The sequence below is a fragment of the Eschrichtius robustus genome, chromosome 3, assembly GCF_028021215.1.
Source record: "Eschrichtius robustus isolate mEscRob2 chromosome 3, mEscRob2.pri, whole genome shotgun sequence".
NCBI classification, from domain to species: Eukaryota; Metazoa; Chordata; class Mammalia; order Artiodactyla; family Eschrichtiidae; genus Eschrichtius; species Eschrichtius robustus.
In genome coordinates, this window is record NC_090826.1 from 90,944,289 (window position 1) to 90,965,897 (window position 21,609).

Below are 21,609 nucleotides of genomic sequence, written 5' to 3' on the forward strand. Positions count from 1 at the left end.
TTTATTTATTTATTAAAATTAATTGATTTATTTATTTTTGGCTGCATTGGGCCTTTGTTGCTGCACGCGGGCTTTCTCTAGTTGCAGCAAGAGGGAGCTACTCGTCACTGCGGTGCACAGGCTTCTCATTGCGGTGGCTTCTCTTGTTGCGGAGCACGGGCTCTAGGCGTGCGGGCTTCAGTAATTGTGGCATGCAGGCTCCAGAGCCCAGGCTCAGCAGTTGTGGTGCACGGACTTCGTTGCTCTGCGGCATGTGGGATCTTCCAGGACCAGGGCTTGAACCTGTGTCCCCTGCACTGGCAGGCGGATTCTTAACTACTGTGCCACCTGGGAAGTCCAAACTGTTCATGTAGGTGTGATGGTTTTATCTCTTCTATTAATCTGTGATTAAGGATATAGCAAAGACACTTTCTGACCTAATTATTTTGCAAAGTTGAGTTTTTAATAGTGATAGTGCTAAATCATATCCTCGGTCATTGATTAACTGATAAGTGAGCATCAAATTTTCTGGCATTGATGTTCTGTGATTCAGTGATTCAAAACCACTTGCCTCCATCTTTAGAAAATATTAACTTCAAAATTCTGCAGCTGCACCCCTTCCGCTCTTTCACTGCAGGGGGCCCGGGGTTCAATCCCTGGTCGGGGAACTAAGATTCCCCCAAACTGCGCAGCACGGCGAAAAGAAAAAAAGAAAAAAAAGAAAAGAAATGAGGATACTGCAGGGGTTGCCTATGTACTGATAACTGAACTTGGAATGTTTTAGCAGGATATATTCTGAAAGATTTTAAATTGTGAATAGTTCTGCAGTCTCTGGATCTCTGGGCTGCAGCTGCATTGAGGAATCATTAGTTGTATGACCACTACAGAGATATGAGACCAGCAAAATATAAAATTTGAGAGACCCTAAAACCAGCTAAACTCATCCTTCTCGAGAGCAAAATACAACCTGGGGACTTGAGAAGCTCTGTCTGATGAATTCTGGATTCTTGGATATGGTATATGCTACTGCTTTTTTTTTGTACCCTTTGTGAATCTCTGCAAGGCTTGTATTTTATGTGAGTCTGTTTGCTGATTTGGACATCTGTGATGCAATTTGTACAGTGTTTTACTTTTTGAAAATTAAATCTTTATAAAAGTCTTGTGGGGTAGGTAGCACATATCATTAGCCACGTTTTATAAAGGAACTTATGCTAAGGTGATGATAGTAGAGGTAGGAAATGTAGAGCAGTAGCAACTATTTATTTAGCTCTTAGTATATATCAGTGTGCTAGGCCCTTAATTAACTCATTTATTTTGCAGTTATCCAGCATGCAGAGGACTATGTATTTGAAACTAATAAAGCTTAAGCTTCATAATCCTCTTTCACAGGCACCATCTAAGACCTTAGAGAGCTCCTAGAAATATGTTCATGTGGTCATATGATTGGTAAAATTTGCCAAAGATTCTTTAACCATGATCAGCTAAGAACATAGCCTTTCCACTCTAACTTCTCCTTGGCATTCTTTCTTGTATTGGGTGGTGTGGAAGGAACCTGTAAGGAGGAAATTTAATTAGGGATTCTTTTATTTGGGGGTTGTGGAATACGCTTACATGCTGGAATATAATTATGTGGCTTTCAGTTATTATTTACTTATAATTAATGCCAGTATTCCCAGTATAGAAATGGCTTTCTGGAATAACCCTATCACCCACTGTGTTATGATAATGAAACAGAATTTATACCGTAGTACGCATGTGTCTTATGGTGCCCAGAATCTGAAATCTAGTGATAGTGGAGGAGAAACAAGGTAAAAAATGTACAGAATCAGAGGCTATTCTGTGGAAAAGTCTCACAGATTTAGAGTGTGAAGTATAGTATGAAGGAAATATAATAGAGCTTTTCCTGAATTTAAAATAATCTAAAATTAAAAAATACTCACCAATAACAGAATGTGACACTGAAACATCTCTAAGCTATTGATAATAAAAAATTTTAACCTAACATGTTAGAGAAACTTATTATTCCTATAAGAAATTTAAATTATAAAATTCTCATTTGAAGAGGCACTCAGAGATTGTAGCCAAAAAATATAAATAAATAAGTAAACAAAGAAACACATGGATAAAGGTGTTACAGACATACTTCAGAGAATTAATTAATAAAAATATTTTCCTGGATGTTCTGATATTTTTGGTATAGGTCCATTTTTTAATTTAATGATTTGTTATAATATCTTTACTTCTTCTAAATAGTAACTTTTGTATTTTTTATGTGTAATTTTGTATTATTTTTTTAAACAGAATTGTACAAAACTTTACGTGTATCAGGCCCAGGACTTACCCATGCCTGCAAGGTCAATAATATTATCCATAATTTACACATGAATAACTTATACATGCTGGGCCAAGACTAGAATGTTGTATAATATGCTTTTTCCTTTCCACTTAGCTTCCTTTTGTCCAGATTAAATCAATTGTAAGAGAGAGAAAAAAATTTGATACTATGCAGAAGATCATATCCATACAGGAAAGGCATAGAAAAGGATAGGTGATTTAGTTATTTATGCATTAATTCTACTGAGTGCCAAATTTGAAGCCATTTTTTTAAATGGACAAATGCAGCTTCCCCAATGCAGGTCTATATGCAAAATGTTCTCTCATTGTTATGCATTCGTTAAAGTAAATACTCTGTTGTATGGGACTCCTCTTGATAGACAATATTATTTTATGTATGATTTAGAGACTATATTTCAAATAAAAGTTCTGGAAATTCTTTTAATGCTGAAATTATGAACATATGTTTGAGACTTTGTAAAACATTTAATTATGAAAAACATTCCTTTGAAATTTTAAATATACCCTATCTTTATTTTGTTAATAGAGTATTAACATGTGGTGTTTTTATTTTAGAAATGTGGAGAATTTAAACAACTAATCTCTGAAGGATAATATTCTTTTCCAAAAGTGTAAAACTATTCTAACCTGGATGGTCAAGAAACAAAACTGAAAGCCTTTTCTGCAATAGAGAGTAATTTAAAACCTGTTTAAGAAAGAGAATGACCAATCCAGGTAGACAAGACTTGAGTTTATTTATACGATTCATATCTCCCTTCTTGAAAGGACATTTACAAACTTGATTTCAAAAATAAAAGAACTTCTGAATGACAAATGTTCACGTTTTAATTTCAATATTACAGGTATGTTCTTTTGTGATAAATTATCAGTTGAAAACGTTCCAGTGAAATCTGCTATCAATTAACACTTCATATAAGAAATAATAAAACATTTATTTTCAAGTCTTACATATATTACTTAAAATAGATACAAAGTTCAGAGTGTAATTTTTAAATTTTACTGCTATTTCAAGCTACCTGAAAGAAAATGCCTTAGTGGAAAAAAATGTTTTGATTGTTTTTACTAAGCATGACTTTTAAAACAAGCACTGTTAGTCCACCCATATGTTATTTAGCGATTAGGTAGGTCAAATAATGTATGATATTATCTTGAAAGAAAAGAAATAATAGTTGTTGGGCAGGTGCAGGTAAAATAATATTTGGAGACTATTATAATATGCAACTTAGAATCAAATTCAAGAAATTGATTAAAAATATAACATTGAACAAATTCATAAATAATTGTTTAGTTTCCATCTTTTAATATTAACCTCAGTGGTTGAAGCACACTGAAAACAATAAGATAAGGTAGTAAAAAAAACTGTACATCTGATTGACTGCTTGATGGAGGCATCAATTTGTTAAAACAGCTTCTCATACATATTTTCCTGTCCAAAAATATAAACTTGCTTATTTTCCTCGTATACAAGTATCCTGTGAAATCCTGGATTCTGAAAAGAAAAAGATTGAGGTATAGCGTTGAATAAAGCATTAAAATGCATGATGTTTTTGGCTGAAATTCAGCAAAATTACGATCAGTAGAGAAGCGTTGATCGGAGTGTGCTTCCAAAAGTCTTCCAGGTTTTGCCCTCTGAGAAATTTGTTGGCGACATCAAATAATTGAACTCTTCAACATCAATATATACAAAGGCATTTTATTATTCATCAAAGGAAGGGAATTAGAGTCATCAGAAATTGCAACTTTATTTTTTCTTGATACATGTATTTATTGCCATCATAGTTCTGCAGTTGTCATAAAATTAGAGTCAGATGGAATTCAGAGACACATGCAAGTTTTGGAAATGGACACATAGATAACAGTATAGAACTGTACATAAAATAATTACAATTTATTAAACACACTGTTTTAGCACATCCTTGATGGATGGGAATGAGCACCATGTCTTTTATGAATATATATTTTTCTCTCTTTTTTTTCTACAGCACCAAATAAATCCAAATAGGAAAAGAAGAGATGAAAATTGGGAATCAAGAATAAGGCCTGTTTCCATCTTAGCCACACTGTCTTATATTTTTATGATTTTCAAAGCTTTTGTCATGTGATTCTGCTCCCACAAGAGCACCGATATTTCCTAATTGGTACATATATATGTAGCAAGTTATTTTCTACACCATTCTTATTCAAAACTTGCATGTGGCATAAAATGCGTTGGTGGCACCAAGGTATATTTTCTGTTGATTTCATATGTTCTTTGTCCTAATCTTAGCCAAGAAAACAAACAGGACCAACTTCAAATCCAAACTTCTGATTCTGATCACCAAAGTCATTGATCATTACATCAACGATAGGTACTTGGTCAATTTTCGGTGTATTGATTTCAATCACAGTCTTTTCATAGCCTTTTCTGGACTGTAAAGTTAAGCAGAAATAAAAAGTTATACAATCATTTTATATTTTTAAGATACGTTATTTTTTCTTAAGCTTCTGAGTGGACGTAAGAAGGTAAGAAAGAAGAGAGTGGAGAACAAATTTGCCATTATCTTTGTAGTAATTAACTCTTCTTGTTATCACTGATGTCATATGTAGTTTTAAATTTCGAAAGTTGACCATATTTAATACTTAGCCATAATTACTCAAGATAATGCTCTAATATACTGCACAGTTGGAGAGAATCTTACTGAACTGAAAAATACATTTTAACATGAAAACTGATATTGGTACCGGGTCATACCCTTACATAAATAATATATCCTTACCATTATTATAATAATTCTTATATGTATATATACACACACATAAATATATATGTATATACACACACACATAGACAAATTTGCTAAGAAAAATTTGAACGCAGTATAGGAATTATAATGCAAGAAGTCTAAAGTTGAAGCATTTCTATTGCTATGTATTAATTTTATGAATAATTATCAATACATTATATTGGGAAATCCTAAACCCTTTCTCCTTTTACATGCATCATGGTCTCTTCTTTGATCTATGTGTAACCTAGTCACTTTGTTTATTTGTAATTGTGACTTCTCTTCACTCATCAGCTAAGACAACAAGCTTTTTAGGATGCTCTATTGGTCATTTGCTCTTACGAAATTACCATATGTGTGAGAAAGACAGTTCCAGAGGATAAAAATAACAAAATGATAATAACTGTCTAAATTCTTGTAACATAGTACCAATAAGCATGCCCCTATAAGCAAAATACAGGGGTAAGAATTATCCATGGTATAAACAGTATAATGATGATTCCTTTATCTGTCATTTTAGAGTGATGAATTAAGGAGGCAAATGAAATAAGGCTCTTGATTTTTTTCTTTTTTCATTTCAGGAGTATCTAGCTGTAATAGTATTCAAATATCAGGAATAATTCCATACAAATAACATATGATCCAAGACTACCTTCTGTTATGACTTTAAAAATGTGTCTATACGTATGTTTCAGAGTTTCTGTGTCTCTGTGTGTGTTTGTGTGTGAATATTAGTGGTCTCTAATATACTGTACTTTAATATGTCAGTGTTAAGCATCAAACCTTAATAACAATTGACATCCACTTCATGAGAGAAATCTGACTTAGGGCCAAAGTGGAATGGTTACACACTGCTTCTCACCTCTGTGAAAGAAGGCAAGCAGAGATTATACTCACCGCACAGCCATCATATAAGGCTTTGATGTAAGGGTTGTTGTCATAGGACATCTCCTCATCATTCGATCCCAGGAACCGAAGTGCTTTGTCATAGCTTCCTGATGACACATCGTACCAGGCTGCTGACTGATGACAGCTGTAGGTGAAATTTTGCCGAGCAGAAGCAGTCAGCAGTTTCAGGAATGTCATTTGCACCATATTAATGGAATTGCCTTCCACATCTAAATATGAAAGCTGGGAATAAGAGAATAAAGAGACACATAAAGACTCTTTTCCTCTTTTCTGTTATAAAAGAATAAAATCACTGTCAACAGTGAACTGTGATCCCAGAAGCATGTGGATGCATCAACAGACCCATTTTCACTTAATGAAAGAAAGTATGCATTGAGAGTCAGAAGACCCAGATAGAGGACTTTATGAAATCAGGATGTATTCCCACCTTAGGTACTGTCAGCAATACTTATTTTGGAAAAAAAAATCACTTTACTTCTATATATACTTCATTTTCCTAATCAGTCAGTAAGTATTACAAAAAATGCCTTTGTTTCCAAGAAATCTTTCATTATATTTGTGTATCTTTTTAAATAATAGAGTGGTAATATAGTAAAAATGAAAACTGAGGAATCTCAGTGCAATGCGAAGGTTAACTATTTTTATGTTGTTTGATTTCACCTATTTTCCTAATGTATCTGCTTGACAAATTTTTCAACATGTTCCTGAATTTTTCATTTTGGCGGCACAGTCTTCAAAGAGGTTTTTGGTCTTCTAATTTTCAGCACAGACCTGCTTGTTTGTCTGTTCGTAGATGATGTACTTAAATTCATCATCGTATCACCAGCACCAAGCATATTGCCCAAGACACACAAGTGAATATTTGTTGTCAGGAAATACTAATTTTGTATTTAGAGCAGGAAAACAGTCTTAACTGCAAATTATTAAGAACTCATTTGTCAAGCTCATAATTTGTTTTATTGGATATAAATAAAGTATCCGGGATCAGCTGAAACATAAACCTATATTTTAAAAAAAATTAAGAAATTCACCCAGATTATAGATTCACTCAATATAAAGGCAGTTATCTGTGACTTTTCTCCTTTTTGTTGATTTTACTTAATTCTTACTGATAAACAGTTCAGATGATAAGGATCCTTGAGAGGTTGGAGAAAAAAAAAAAACAACTGGGAAATCCACTCTAAGGAAAACAAAACAAAACAGCAAAAAATAAAACCACACACAGAGTTCTATCTGTGCATGTATCTTTATCTCATACAAAGATATAAATGTAACATGGATATTTAATATGTGACTGGAAGACTGAACTAGACAGTTATGTCAAGTGGAGAACTTCACTAATATGTGTATGTTCTTACAGGATAATAACTGTGTAAATAGTCATCAATGGAAAATAATACCTTTTTTAAAGAACGTTAAACTATTGAATAATTATCTGAATAACTGAAAAACGTTCGTTTAAATACATTATAATTAACATTTTAAACACAAATATATTTTTAAACAGCTTTTAAATGCAAATTTAGTTTTGGCATCCAATCTTAAAATCTCTATAAAATGATTGATCACGAACTGGTAATTGTATGGAAATATTTAAGTAAACTTGTGCTACAATACATAAAAGGTCAGGTCAGTCAGTTAACTTTATTTCCAGATGTAACTATTGGAAAAAACATTTAACATTCCAAAAGTTCTTACTGAAATTGCAAACAAAGAAAAAATTAGTTTTCAAGTATAGCAGAAATGAAATAGGGTCCGAGATACTAAATAGACATTACATTTTCTCTATCTGATATTTCTAACATAATCCATTTTTATGGTCTCTATCTCAGGTACTTAGGGAAATGCATACTTTATTTGATCTCAATATTTTAGTAAATTTAATATATTTCCATTTATTTTGATACAAAAATTTTAGACTTCTCTCTAAAATACCAAAGTGGTCTAAGAGGGAGGTGGGAGGAATTGGGAGATTGGGAATGACATATATACACTACTGATACTATGTATACAATAGATAACTATGAGAACCTACTGTATAGCACAGGGAACTCTACTCAATGCTCTGTGGTGACCTAAATGGGAAGGAAATCCAAAAAAGAGGGGATATATGTACACGTATAGCTGATCCACTTTGCTGTGCAGTAGAAACTGACACAACATTGTAAAGCAGCTATACTCCAATAAAAATTAAAAAAAACAAGAAAAACACAAAGTGGTCTAAGATTTAGATAGAGCAAACTAGGGAATACATGGAATCCTTCTTTGTATAACTTAGACTTTCACAGTAAGGGTCTAGAGATTATATAATTTGAACTTGTATTATGTACGAGGTTCAAAATAAACCACTTCATGCTGAGGTAATAACATACCAGTTTTCCTCTCTTAAATTCACTAAACCAGCTTCTTGGTTTCTCCTTTGGCCATGATGAAATTCTTACCTGTTGCAAAGGAACAGGAAAATTAGAAAGTAGGTTAAAATTATGAACAGTATTGTTTATGTATATATCAGTAATTTTCAGTAAGACTAGGATGCTAAAGAGTTTTTAAAATGGTCTACCTTGGATTATACAAAATGAGATAAAGAGCAAAATTTGAGATAGAGCTTGTGAATTCCAATTTAGTGAAGACTGAGTCATTTTTTTTTCCTGTTTTCTTTAATTGCTCAAGAAGAAGGGGGTGGGAAATAACTTGGTAAAGGCATACTAAGGGTTGGTTGTAGGGGACATGGGTGGAACTCTTAGGTAACCCCTTGCAAAGGAAACCCTCACAATGCCAGCTGGCATCTTCCATCAAGGCAGATACCGTGAGTATTTCATAGCCAAGGGAGGCATCCTGAAGCATCCAGCTAGTAACTCAGGGCGGGATGCCATGGAAAAGTCACTGGCAGGAGGCAAGCCCATTATTCCCTGCTGGGGAAAATGTTTAGAATCTTTTATAGATCTGAATTTATTGTTTTGCTTTACAAAGATCAGCAAAAATAAAGATATATAAGCTTCACTATGTATATAGGCCTCACTATAGGGAATTTGAGTAATCCTGTAAGGGGAGGCATTTCCATTTTCCCACATTTCTTTGTGGGCTAGAGGAGCTTTATTCTACTTCCCCAAATGCAAAGTGTGGTTGGGAAACAGAAGTTGCTTTGTCTCCTGCCCCTACTACCCATCCTTCACTTACAAACTAAATGTCTCTCCTAAAGAGATCAGTCACGCTTAAAGCTACTTGTTTCGTCTTAAGGAGTTTCCGTGCCTCTGCATGCCTACTCCACTTCCTAAGAAGAATGTGATTTACTAAAACAATACAAATAAAGTCAAAATTTCCCACCTATAAAATGTTTGGAGAATGTAATTATGCTAGTGAAAAATCTTTCCTTACATTAATAATTTGCCTGTAGCTTTAAAGATAGAACTCACCTGTATTAATACTGCTGGGTGAAGATCAAGGAACGTGTTTGAAGACACTAAACATTTAAAACGTACAAAGTGCAGAGAATACTCTTATTTTATGTGAAAGAATCATTCTTTATAAAATTGTGTATTTTGAGCATAATATACAGCTGTGAGTTCTACCACGTGGTAATTGGAAAGAATACTACACATGCACTAAAATCTGAGAATCAGCTGTGCTGTGTCATGGAAAGCCATAGAATTTTAGAGAGCAAACAGGTGCATAAAGAATACATCTGGGTAAAAAATAAGAAAAGAAGTATTTGTCAACTCTGTGTGTCACTTTGGTGTCTTATTCATATTTATGCAAATGAAATGCTCTAATTACCCTGTAAGAAAAGCAGATAAATGAAAATATGACAGTATAATTTTCCTGTTTAGTTCAATATTGCAAAAACATGGCAGGAACGGTCAACAGTCACCACCAAAACAGATTGGTACTTACGCCCTCTGACTTTCTGTCTGGATAAATGCAAGTCTCACCACCAGACGTGAAATTACAGTAAACTTTGAAGGAATCTCCTGAGCAACCTTGGTTAGGATCAATCCAATATTCACCTGGAAGTAGGAAAAAATACGTCATACACAAATACATTTATACCAAAAACTGAATATATTATATACCAAATTTTATTAGAGAAATAAAGAAAAATGAATATTCATTCATCTTTTTCCACATGAATCACTTTTATGTTTTTGGTCATATTGAGGTACATGTTTGAATACTTAAAGAGCAACGCTTTGTCTTTGCCAAATGCTCCCATATGCTCTGCCTGGAACATCCTTTTTTTTAAATCTTAGCATGCCTATTACTTTTAGGTTTCGGCTTTAATGCCACCTCCTCAAATATTAACATTCTCTTATCCATGTGTAATAAATTGCAAGTACATTGGGATGAGATATACCTGACTCTAAATACCATATGTATTATTTACTACTTAGGTAATCTGAGTATAATAATCAATATATTTTTCCTTGATTTATTTATCTGTAATGATGGAGGTGAGAGTATCCACTTAGCCTCAAGTATCATACTTTTGCATTACTTTACAGGAAAAACTTCATGCAGTAAGTGTACTCCCCCTTTGAATGGGCTCCTAAGAAGAAAGTCTATTTTATATATTTAAATGCAGTTTGCTATTAATTCTATCATCTAAATGGTACAGAACAAATTTTATCATGACGATTAATTTGGTGTTAGGTGAGTAAAGATGGTAAGTAGTGGGGTTGATAAAAAGTTATCCCTTAAGTAATAGACAATGGGGCTTTTATTAAGCAAGAATTATTGGGAGACAGACTTGATATACATGTGATGATTACTTTGCTTTCTTCCTACCATTTTTCATGCTGCTACTTCATTTCAAATATTAATTTGAATTATGTCAATCCACTGATTGTGAACTATGAACAACTTAAAAGCTCCAACTGCTTAGCTTAGTACTGGAACTCCTGAAAATCCAATGCCAGTTTGCTTTTTGAAATAAATTCTTTAACAAAAAAATTTACACTTTTTCTGATCACGCCACTAATAAATTCACATCTGGAACAAATTGAAATTCACAGGAAAAATTTATAAAAGAAAATAAAAATCATCAAAGATTTTACCAACTGGAATAGCCACTCTTAATCTTTGATATTTCTTAGGGTTTTAAAGAATATATAATTTTGAATTATATGGTAAGCATTATTTTTATCTTGCCTTATTCAGTCAACATTGTTACTAAATATTCTTACAAATAACATATACTTAATTACTCATATACCTTTATGGCTTCATGCCATTTCAGCTTGCAAAAGATTTCATAGGAACCCTCTAATTTTGGATAGCAGAGGAAATCTGTATCTGTCATAATTTGCTATTATAAATACTTATGGTTTACCTATCTCCATCATTACACAATAGTAGCCCGAGGGCATTATTCTTTCTATTTATCTGTGAATCTCTGCATGAATAACAGTGCCTGGCACCAATAAGTTAATAAATAAATATTTCATTGTAATTAATTAAAATTTAAGTAATTAAAGAATTAATAAAGCTAGTTAATGTATGGAAATCATAGGGAACTATAGTCCATAGTGAGCTTTCCATCCCCAAAATTTACAAAATTTTTTTCTTGACTGCTCAGGTTCTAATTAATCACACGTTGTTTTATGTTGTCAGTACACGCTGTCATCTTTTACATTTGATTTTCAGTCGCATATGTATGATTATATTAGCTAGATCAGAAGTTTGGGTCATTCTCCTTATAAATCACTGAATTAACATGAAACTAAATGTATCTTTTTCAAATAAATATATTATAAATTTGAATACATTTGATAGCAGTTTGTAAAGCACCCTTATAATTACCTGTGTTTTCCTTTTAACAGGCTGTGCTTGATTAAGATAGGAGATTTTAAGACATTCTTTGTCATAAAAAATGTCTCTTCCTGAATTGCGTGAAACTTTTCTATCTATACTGAGTTATTTAGATCTCAGTTACAACATTCATTATATGATCGATAGTGGGAAATAATGTAGTCCCACAAGTAAACAGAGTGGCAAAGTATTTCCACATAAAGTGGGAGACTTAAAATCAGATATAGATCTGCCCCTTGTTAGTTTAGTATTGTGTGAGTTAGTCACTTAACTTAGGATACTTGGAACTGTTTCCTTCTCAGAATGGTATGTAAAAGTTTTGTCAAATAATAGGTATAAAAAATTATCCTGATTATTATTACAAATAAATTGTTCACAGTTGTTCTGGTTATTCATGGATCAGTGAAATAAATTTTTGCCTCAAACTATCCTCATTTGTAAATATTCTGTTCATCAAATCATTGCTAAACTGATAGGTCACATATGATTCAGTTATGCTATTTAATCAGTAATGAAAAGTAAGTTAGGATATAGGATATAAATATAGTAACATGCACATATGTGTACACACATCAAACCCATTCTGTGATGGTTATTACAAGGCAAATTACATTCGTGTTATCTATAATCATCCAAAATGAACTTGTCATAATTTAATGAAACCTTGCTTAACAAGACAAAGATTTTCCAGAGCAGACCTTGTTTTACAGTGTAAATGACTTTTTCTGTCTACAAGATTGGAATTAATAATCGTTCACTTTCGTTTTATTTAGAGACTATATTAAACATTTAACTAGAATTAATGAGCTGACAATGCACCTTGGTAACTTAGAGGCTCAGTACATTTGCTTGGTCGTGTATTATTAACATACCATCTGGGAAGTCAGGATGGCTGAGTTGCAGATCTTTGCAAGTTCGGGCTGGGTTGGTCTGTGTACCCACTGGAAACTTCATATGCTCAATGTCTTGTTTCAAGGAATTGAGGGAACCAAATATTTCCTCCATTCCATCAGTGTAATCCAGAATATTATCACCTGCATCTGATTGCATGCTTTCTGTATGCCTTCTTATTTTTTTGGGTGACAAGATTGGTAAAGGCTGTATGACTTCACCCGGTGGACCCTGTAAAAGAGATGGATGTGCATGTAACTGTTTCCTAAGGTAAAATATTCTGCAGATATTTGTTATTACTGTTTATGTTATTGTTATAAGAACTTATAGTTTGTTTAACTTTTCACTGTTTTCCCTATTTTCAATGTTTTCTCTAATTGCTAAAATACATGTATTATGTACATATATCTCTCTATATATAAACTTTGTGAATTCTTTTAAAAAGAATCTAGTGGAGATATTGAGGTAGGCACAAAATTCAGATGATTTCTGGACCTTTTTATATACATGTAACATAGCACAGATTTGTGTGTACATATGTTATATCCATTACTTTCTTATTTATTAATTAGTCCTCATTTACATGTCCTATCTCTGCAACTAGATTTTAATCTCTGAGGCTTAAAACAACAATTTAAAGTTCATGTGCTATATAATGAGTTGTCTATTGTGCTTGAAAATAATTCATATCAAGTTTAAAAATACACATTAGCTGGTTCCAAACATCTATAACTTTATAAATAAACAAAATTAAAAGAAGTGCAATCAGACTTGAATTTACATATGTGTAAGAGTATAACTACACCAAATAGTTAATCCGTATTGTTATGGATTGAACTGTGCCCCCACAAAAATTCATACATGGAAGTCCTAAGCCGCAGTAACTCAGAGGAAGACCTTATTTAGAAATGAGGTGGCTGTAGATATAATTAATACAGTGAAATGAGGGCATAAGGGTGGGTCCTCCTCCAATACGACCGGTATCCTTCTAAAATAAAAGAATCTGGGCACAGAGATACACATAGACAGAAGACCATGTGAGGAGACACAAGGAGAAGAGAGCCATCTACAAGCCAAGGAGAGAGGTCTAAAACAGATGTTTACCCCACACCCCTCAGAAGAGACCAATGCAGCTGACACTTTGATCTAAGACTTCTGGCTTCTAGAACTATTAGATAATACATTTCTATTATTTGAGCCATGTAGTTTGTGGTACTTTGTTATTGCCATCCTAGCAAACTAATACACATATAACTTGGAAACAAGTTCAAGAAGGAAGCCTCAAATTTTTTCACATGGATCTAACAGGCTTGTGTGAAGCCTGGAAAATGTCAGTGCTAAAAAGTGGTAGCTATTATCATTGCTTTTATTATTATCATTATATGCAGTAGGAAAAAAATGTCAAGCATCTGAACTTTTGTTTTTATTCCTAGTCAGGTATTAATGTATCTTTGTGGCATACAACCAGTTGCTTTCATGAAAATGTGACATGATTTTCTTGAAAAACTAATAAAAGCAAGATTATTATAATAGTTAAGGTATCTTTACATTCAAAGAGCAAAGCCAATTAAAAGACAAGTGTTGGCATGTAGACCTGAGTACTTAATTAAAGTAGTTGCTATTTCCTAGAAAATCAGCACTTTGACAGAATATGCTTTTTCATCCTTCTTATAAATTCAGAGAAATCAGTGGCAGTCTCAGGGTGCTTACTGTCAGAATATCACGCTTTTTACCATGCACTTACCGGAGGCCCAGGAGGCCCTGGAAGACCACTGTCACCCTTCTGGCCAGCAGGTCCCTGTTAGAAAGAATAAGGAACAACATAAATAGAGAACAAGGCATTTGAGTAGGTGTCACTGAAAAATTTAGATGCCAAAGAGAAAGGTACTTACAGTAGAGCCTTTGGTACCCTTTGGACCTTGAGGACCCTGGAAAATGCAAAGGCAAAAGTACACATAAAAATCTGAAGCATGTGCATCTCTTTGGTATTTTTATAAGTTTACTTTATAAAATTCTTTTGTTTTGTACTTACTGGTAAGCCTGGAGGACCAGGTGGACCTATGGGACCAGCAGGGCCTGGAATACCCTACAGAGAGAATCATCCAAATTAAAGAGTTTTTCTCAGCGATTCCATTTTCATATGTTGCATAACAACACACATTGCAAAACTTAGACAATGCAAAAGTACATAAGAATGGCCTAAAATTTTCCATTGTGAACCTGAGAAATAACTTTTGCAAGATGAGCTGTATTTTTGTCCATTTTGCTGCAATGTCTCCCTCTCTACACATATGTCTTTACATTCCTGCAGCCTTCAGAATAATGATTTGTATGTGTTGGGGATTCAATAAATGTTTGTGTAATTAAATATTGAACTATAATTTTTATGGTTTCTAACTTAAGTCATATTTTTATTTATTTACTCTAAGGTTAAATAAATTTCTTTTTGAAAACACCATTGACTTAAGGAGATTAAGATGCTCTAAATCACTTCCTAGGTCATGTTTAAAGGAATGTCTGCAGGTGTGTGAGTGTATGATTGGAAAGGAGTAGGAAAATAATTTATATCTTTACTCACTCCATCCCCTTTTGCTCCTGTAGAGCCTTGAGTTCCAGGGAGTCCTCTGTCACCCTTTTCACCTTGTTCTCCTGGAGGACCAATCAGGCCAATTAAACCAGGATGTCCCTTTGACAGGTAAAGAAATTTTAACAATATATAAATTACAAACATATATTAAATTATAGTCATAAAATAATTGCATATTAAATTTATGAAACATAAGAGTAAAAAATTAGATAAAAACTTTAACCCTTTCTGAATGAAATATAGGATTAAGAACCTCTTTCCCCTCACCTAACAGGATCATTTAGTGATTACATTAAGTGAGACCTTTATTAAGGGTTGGGGATATTATTGAGAAAATTTTTTCTAAAAATATCCCCTTCAGTGTTACATTTACTTAAAGGGAATTCCTTCAACTAAAAGACTAATAATGACTACATATAATATTGGTGAAACAAACAACTGAAAATTCATTATTTTAAAAAGCATCTTATTTTATATAAAATGATTTCTATCCTTCACAAATTTTGCAGCATCTAAGAAATATTTAGAGATTTAAAAGTAGTTTTAAAAATATTAATGCCATTCCAAAAATGTCTTATTTTCTTTAATTATTTGATGCAACAGAGCATACATATCTTTCAAATCACCATCTGAAAGATAGTCGAGTTTAAATTTTTTATTTTCATGTTTAAAAACATAAAAAGTGACCATTTTGTTATTCTATCTATTTATTTTCTGAATAGTTATTTTAGTGTAACCATATGCTTTCTCCATATGGTTCCTACAAAGGAACATTGAGAATTTTAACACTGAATTCTGGTACATTTTTCCCTATTACTTTGTATATTTTCTCTTTTCTGAATTCATCTTGGAAGCTAAGGACTGATAACTTTTTCCTTGGTTAGGATGACAAAGGTATTCCTTGAAATTTCCTTTTGAGTGATATTAGTCTGCAACATTATTGTCTCTGCTATTAAAAAATCAACATTGTAATAACACATTCTTTTACTCTCACCTTCTCACCCTTGGAGCCAGGGTCACCTTTGAGACCAGGTAAGCCAGGAGGTCCCTAAATAATAAACATACATAGAGTAGTTACAAATTAGAGAATCATATTACTATCCACTGGGCAAGTTGGTTTTGATAATATGATAGTGTTCAAAATAACTAATAATGACCACTGTTTATTTTTCAGGATTCTAAATAATTTTATGTGTCTATAACTCCACAGTTTGACAGTTAACCATAATAATAGAACATAATATTGATAAGTTTGATTAAATAAATATGAAGTTAGAAATAGGGTATGATTTATATGGTTTTTCAGTTGAAAGAAAAGATGCATTTTTAATTACACTATTTTAGAAGAAGAAGTTTCCAAGTTATACATTAATTTAATCGAATATTTCTCTGTTAAACTCACATTCAACGGTTACAATATTTCCAGTAAAATTTAAACAAAAAACCTCAATAAACTTTTGACAGTCAACTGACCATTGTTAATCGTTTTTCCTAAATAAACTCCCAAGATACTATTTTTAGCTGTAATTTCCGAATTGAATCTCTTAATTAAATGATTTGTAAATGTAATGATAAGATAATTTACTTTTCTCATATTATCGGACCTGTATTTTAATTATTTAACCCTTTTTATAATCCAAGGATAAGGCCTTTATCCATTTAGGCTGAATTATATTTTAATGAAAATTATGGCAAGATTTTAGCAACTAACTCTTAGTCTTGGTCCCTACTCATGAAAATATTCATAATGATGACTTTTAAACAGACTTTTAAATATAAAAACTAGTGTACTCCAAATTGAAGGCAACACAAAATAAGATCCTTATTCTGAAATTACAACAAGTTGCTATGCAGGCAACAGATTCTGTCAGAAAAAATGTAACTGACAGTTGGTTTGTAAGTATGTGACTGATGAAACCAGGGCCCAGATAACACCACCACATGAGTCACTACTGCTTACAACAAGTACCGCATCAAGAAACAAAGACAAAATATGAGTTTTCTCTATGAGTTTGAATTACATAGACTGAATTGAACTATTTGAATTATAATTTTAATAATGATTTTAACATGGCACTTAGTAATCAAATTGTTTTAATTTTTACCAAGCTATATAATTGGTCTTTACTATAGTATGTTCCGCAAGGCTACCACAATTAATTTTTTCCCCTCTACCTAGACACTTTTGAGTCTTCAGTGTGAAAGAGCACATTGAGTCTCAGTCCATCATTTTTGTGAATTTAATATATTAAAAGCCATGGATCTAATCCAAGAAGCATGATGCAATTTAAAAAGTATGGGTTCAGAATACAATAGACTTGGGGTAGAAGCCAGCTTCTCTTTCAGCAATTTAAATTAGCTAACCAAAGAGAACTTCAGTTCTCTCATCTGTAAACCAAGGATTATAATTCCTGTCTCAAGGGGCTACTGTGAGATTGCGTAGATGAGTGCTTTCCATTCCTTAGTTTCTCAAGTCTACTCCTCAAACTGAAGTCCTTAATTATCAGAGGAAGGTAAGAATAATGTTAGTATAAGTTAGTCCTGTGTATCAATAGTATTTTGGACTGTTATCAGAAATATTTATATTTGTTTTAATTCATGAATGAATTTGAAATTCTATAAGTATTGATATAAAAGTGAACAATTTCCCTACATCATTCTATTGACAATAGATAAATTATTTTTGTAGAAATTACGTGCAATTTAAATGTAAATGTGCCTAATAATATTCTAGTAAGAAGAAAATGATTAATCCTCAGATGTAACTTTATATCAATTCAGTTTAGATTCTCTTTTGTATAAATATAAACAATCATGTCACTTTGTTAAATTTCTTGTAGACAAAAAGGAGACTACAAAGAAATTACCAAATTTACTTTCAGGAATATTCTAAGGCTAGGTTTTAACACTGGACTTTCATCTCATTTGCTAACACTATATCAGAGTGGATGATCTCAAAGTGTGACCCTCAGACCAGCAGACTTAGCATCATTTGTGAACATATTGGCAAAGCAAATTCACAGGCATCATCCAGACTAACTGAATCTGAAATTCTAGAGTTAGAGACCAGAAATCTGTTTCACAGGTTTGTTACTCATTAAGGTCTGAGAAACATGGCTCTGTGGCATTAAGTCCCAAATCTGTTAAATCAATATGAAAATCAGAACAGCATAAAGGATGTCATTTATTTTAAAATAAAAACATTACCTATTTAGTATTACTAGTTTAATAATTTTAAAATTAAGTAAGTATATTTTGCATCTACTTTTTTCTCATCTCATCAGAAAGGTTTGGTGAATTATTGGTTAGGAAAATAATGTTGCCTGATAGCACAATTTTAAAGGAATAATATAAATGAGTAATAGAAATAATAAAATCATTCCTTGAGGTCATGTGACCATCAGGATAGATGCCAAACGTTCTATATGTTAGAACAAGGGGGCATAAAAAAGCATGAAAAAATTGTTCTAATAAATATGTAATTGCATGAAAGAATCATATACCTGTATCAGTAGCAGAAACCATTTAAAAATATTGGTTAAAATTGACATATGTCAGTTAAAAGTAAATACATTCTTTAGATTGAAAACACAAAACTATTAAAAAGGCCAGATTTTTTTTCTTTCTTTACTTCTTATTTTACATACAAACTCTTTCTGGTATGCGATACACTTTACAGAAATTTTGCTGTTAAGTGGGAGAACTAATAGGAATGTCGTTTGCTGGGCATCAATATTCCAAACACTGCTTCATTCAGCGTCTCAGGTCTACCACTCATTAGCTGGGTAATCTTAGGTCTGTTCCTTTTTATCTCAGAGCTTTATTTATAAAAGTGTTCTAATAATAACTGTGTCAGAGAATCGTGATAATGAAAGAAAAACCAGGCTTACAAAAGTACTGCATATAGTGAAGTGTAATGTAAATGATTGTTATTTGTTTCTGATATGCCACAGATAGTTATCAATCAGCTTTCTCATCACATTCTAATAGTAAAAGCTAAAATGGCAAAAAGGAAGAAATACTGCAGATTGTTATTGCTCCGGGGTAATGGGAAACATACTAGACATTTTTTGTGTTTGTAATGCATTTAAAATCATTTCTATACATATTATTCAGGAAGGAGTTAAAGGAAAATAGTGTTAATTCCTCTAAGCTAATAATCTTATGAAATTGTGAACTATATCTAAGGAGGCATTAGCCAAGTGAAATCAGTTTATTATCATTTTCATCAGTTAGAAATAGAAATTGGTAAAGCTATGATGTTGATAGCAGTTATAAATAACCCTCTGAACCTGGACCATATCAAAAATATCAACTCTGCATATAAAAATATTATTTCAGGTATACATATTTTCTATTTCCTCTTAGGATATTGTAAACTGAAAAACCCTAGGGAAATACATAATTCATAAGTAATAAAGTGAAAAGGAAAACAGGGATGATACAATCTCAAGTGTCTAGAATACACAATCAAATATGTTCCCCTGCTGTATTATGCTGTACAGAATATTTGCTTTGAAATGCGTCTCAAAATTCTAATGTGTTGAAGTTTAAAGGAAATGCAGATCCTACTGTTTATTTAGAATGTAGTATTGTAAAATAACATTTAATTTGGTGAAAGACAAATGCTTTCTAGTTTAAACCTGCTTAATCATTATGGAATGCTACACATCTCAAACCTGTTTACAGATAAGTTAAATGTAGCATTTAAAAAATCGAAATATAATTCAGTAACCCATCCTCCCATTTATTCGCACACTTATGGTTTAACAAATAATGTTATCAGATATTTTACTTATCAGTATGTGAAAAGAATTAATGTATGATAATAGTAAGGTAAACTTGTCTGAAGATAAATACTGAACAATTTTTCAGCTACATTGGAACAAATAGGTTCTTAAAATGAAAGATTATGAAACAAAACAAAATGAAAGCTTAAAACTAAAATAGATGCTATTTGTGCCTTCAAAAAATAAAACAAAAATTAATTTAAAATGATTAAATCATGCTTATTTTGACTATGCAGCAGAGGAGAGAATGTAGCAACCATTACTGTTCTCTTTAAAACACTCAATTTTATTCCCATCTGCTTTTTGCTATTTCCTAAGAAAAAAACACCCCAGCAGTTCAACTTTAAAAATCCTCAAATAAAATTCTTTATACAATCTCATCATTGTCCTTAGCTTTCTTTTAGATTTCATACATACTGTTTTATTCTCAGTTCCATATGATGATTCTGAATATTTATCTGTATATAAAATTCATGCATATGTAGAAGTTTAATTTTTGCCATGAGAAATATTGAAGTAAAAAGTAAATATTGTACCATATCTAAACTCTAGTAGAGCTGATCATATAGAGTGGTCAGACACCAAATATCATCTTAAGAGTTTTAACCGGTGTTTGTTTCACTCTAGCCCAAAGAATTTCTAATCCAAAGGTTAATATAAAGTTGTTAAACCGTTACTTATATAGAAAATGGTCTAAGTTGTTTTTTTGTTTGTTTGTTTTGTTTTTTAGAAATAGCTCATCTAATTAACATAAGAACCCCGTGGGGTAAAAGATATTAATATCCCCATTTAATTCATTTTAACTTCATAATATCCCATAAGATCTATGCTATTCAAATTCTCATTTTACAGATGAGAAACCTAAGGCTTAAAAAAAATTGAATAACTTACTTAAAACTTATTCAGCAAGCAGGTGGTAGTGCTCATTTTTGAAACCAGGGCTCTTGGGTTGAGAGGTGATGACCTTAACCAGTAATCATGATATGCTACTTCTCACCCTAATACAAAATTGCCTACTAAAATAAGTACCAGTATTTCTTAGCTGAGCTGAAAAGTTCATTAAATTGCCATAAAATGCATCCTGAAGATGATTTCTCCACCAATCCTTATCTCCTGTAGACCAAGTAGCATTTTCATTAAAATTAGACAGCACAATCAAACTATTCGATGGTATGGAAAAGCTACAATAGATTTGCATTCTAAGTACTCTCTGATAAAACAAGCAGCCAGAGACAGAAATGGCACCCATGTTGCTCAATTCTGATGCTTTTCTTTTCACTGCGGAAAAGGATGTGAGTTGTTTATTTAGCTCCTTGCTCTGTAAACCCACGTTTACCTAAGATTCAGAAATATAAACATTTGCAAGCCAGAATCAGGTGGTATGTCTGATGGTTTTATTTTTAATATTAGCTGAAGGAAGTCTCCAGCTTGATGCTTTTTATTTCATCTGGAGAAAGGTCAGAATACTTATTGGAAAAATCTGAAATAACAAGAAAAAAAAATCTTTGGCAAATTTTAGGGTGATATTAAG

General features: G+C 32.4%; 1 protein-coding gene across 2 annotated transcripts in view; it reads right to left on the minus strand.

Annotated features, from left to right (window-relative positions):
* Positions 1 to 3,043: 3,043 nt before the first annotated feature.
* COL11A1 (collagen type XI alpha 1 chain) overlaps positions 3,044 to 21,609 on the minus strand; it is a 208,656-nt gene continuing 190,090 nt past the window's right edge. For both annotated transcript variants that reach the window (XM_068540413.1, XM_068540414.1), the window contains exons 58-67: positions 16,283 to 16,336; positions 15,280 to 15,387; positions 14,734 to 14,787; positions 14,594 to 14,629; positions 14,446 to 14,499; positions 12,683 to 12,932; positions 9,897 to 10,009; positions 8,378 to 8,446; positions 5,994 to 6,227; positions 3,044 to 4,743 (exon numbers count right to left, since the gene is read on the minus strand). In XM_068540413.1, the coding sequence (XP_068396514.1) occupies positions 4,597 to 4,743; positions 5,994 to 6,227; positions 8,378 to 8,446; positions 9,897 to 10,009; positions 12,683 to 12,932; positions 14,446 to 14,499; positions 14,594 to 14,629; positions 14,734 to 14,787; positions 15,280 to 15,387; positions 16,283 to 16,336 (1,119 nt within the window). In that variant the 3' untranslated portion in view covers positions 3,044 to 4,596. The remainder of the gene's footprint in view (positions 4,744 to 5,993; positions 6,228 to 8,377; positions 8,447 to 9,896; positions 10,010 to 12,682; positions 12,933 to 14,445; positions 14,500 to 14,593; positions 14,630 to 14,733; positions 14,788 to 15,279; positions 15,388 to 16,282; positions 16,337 to 21,609) is intronic.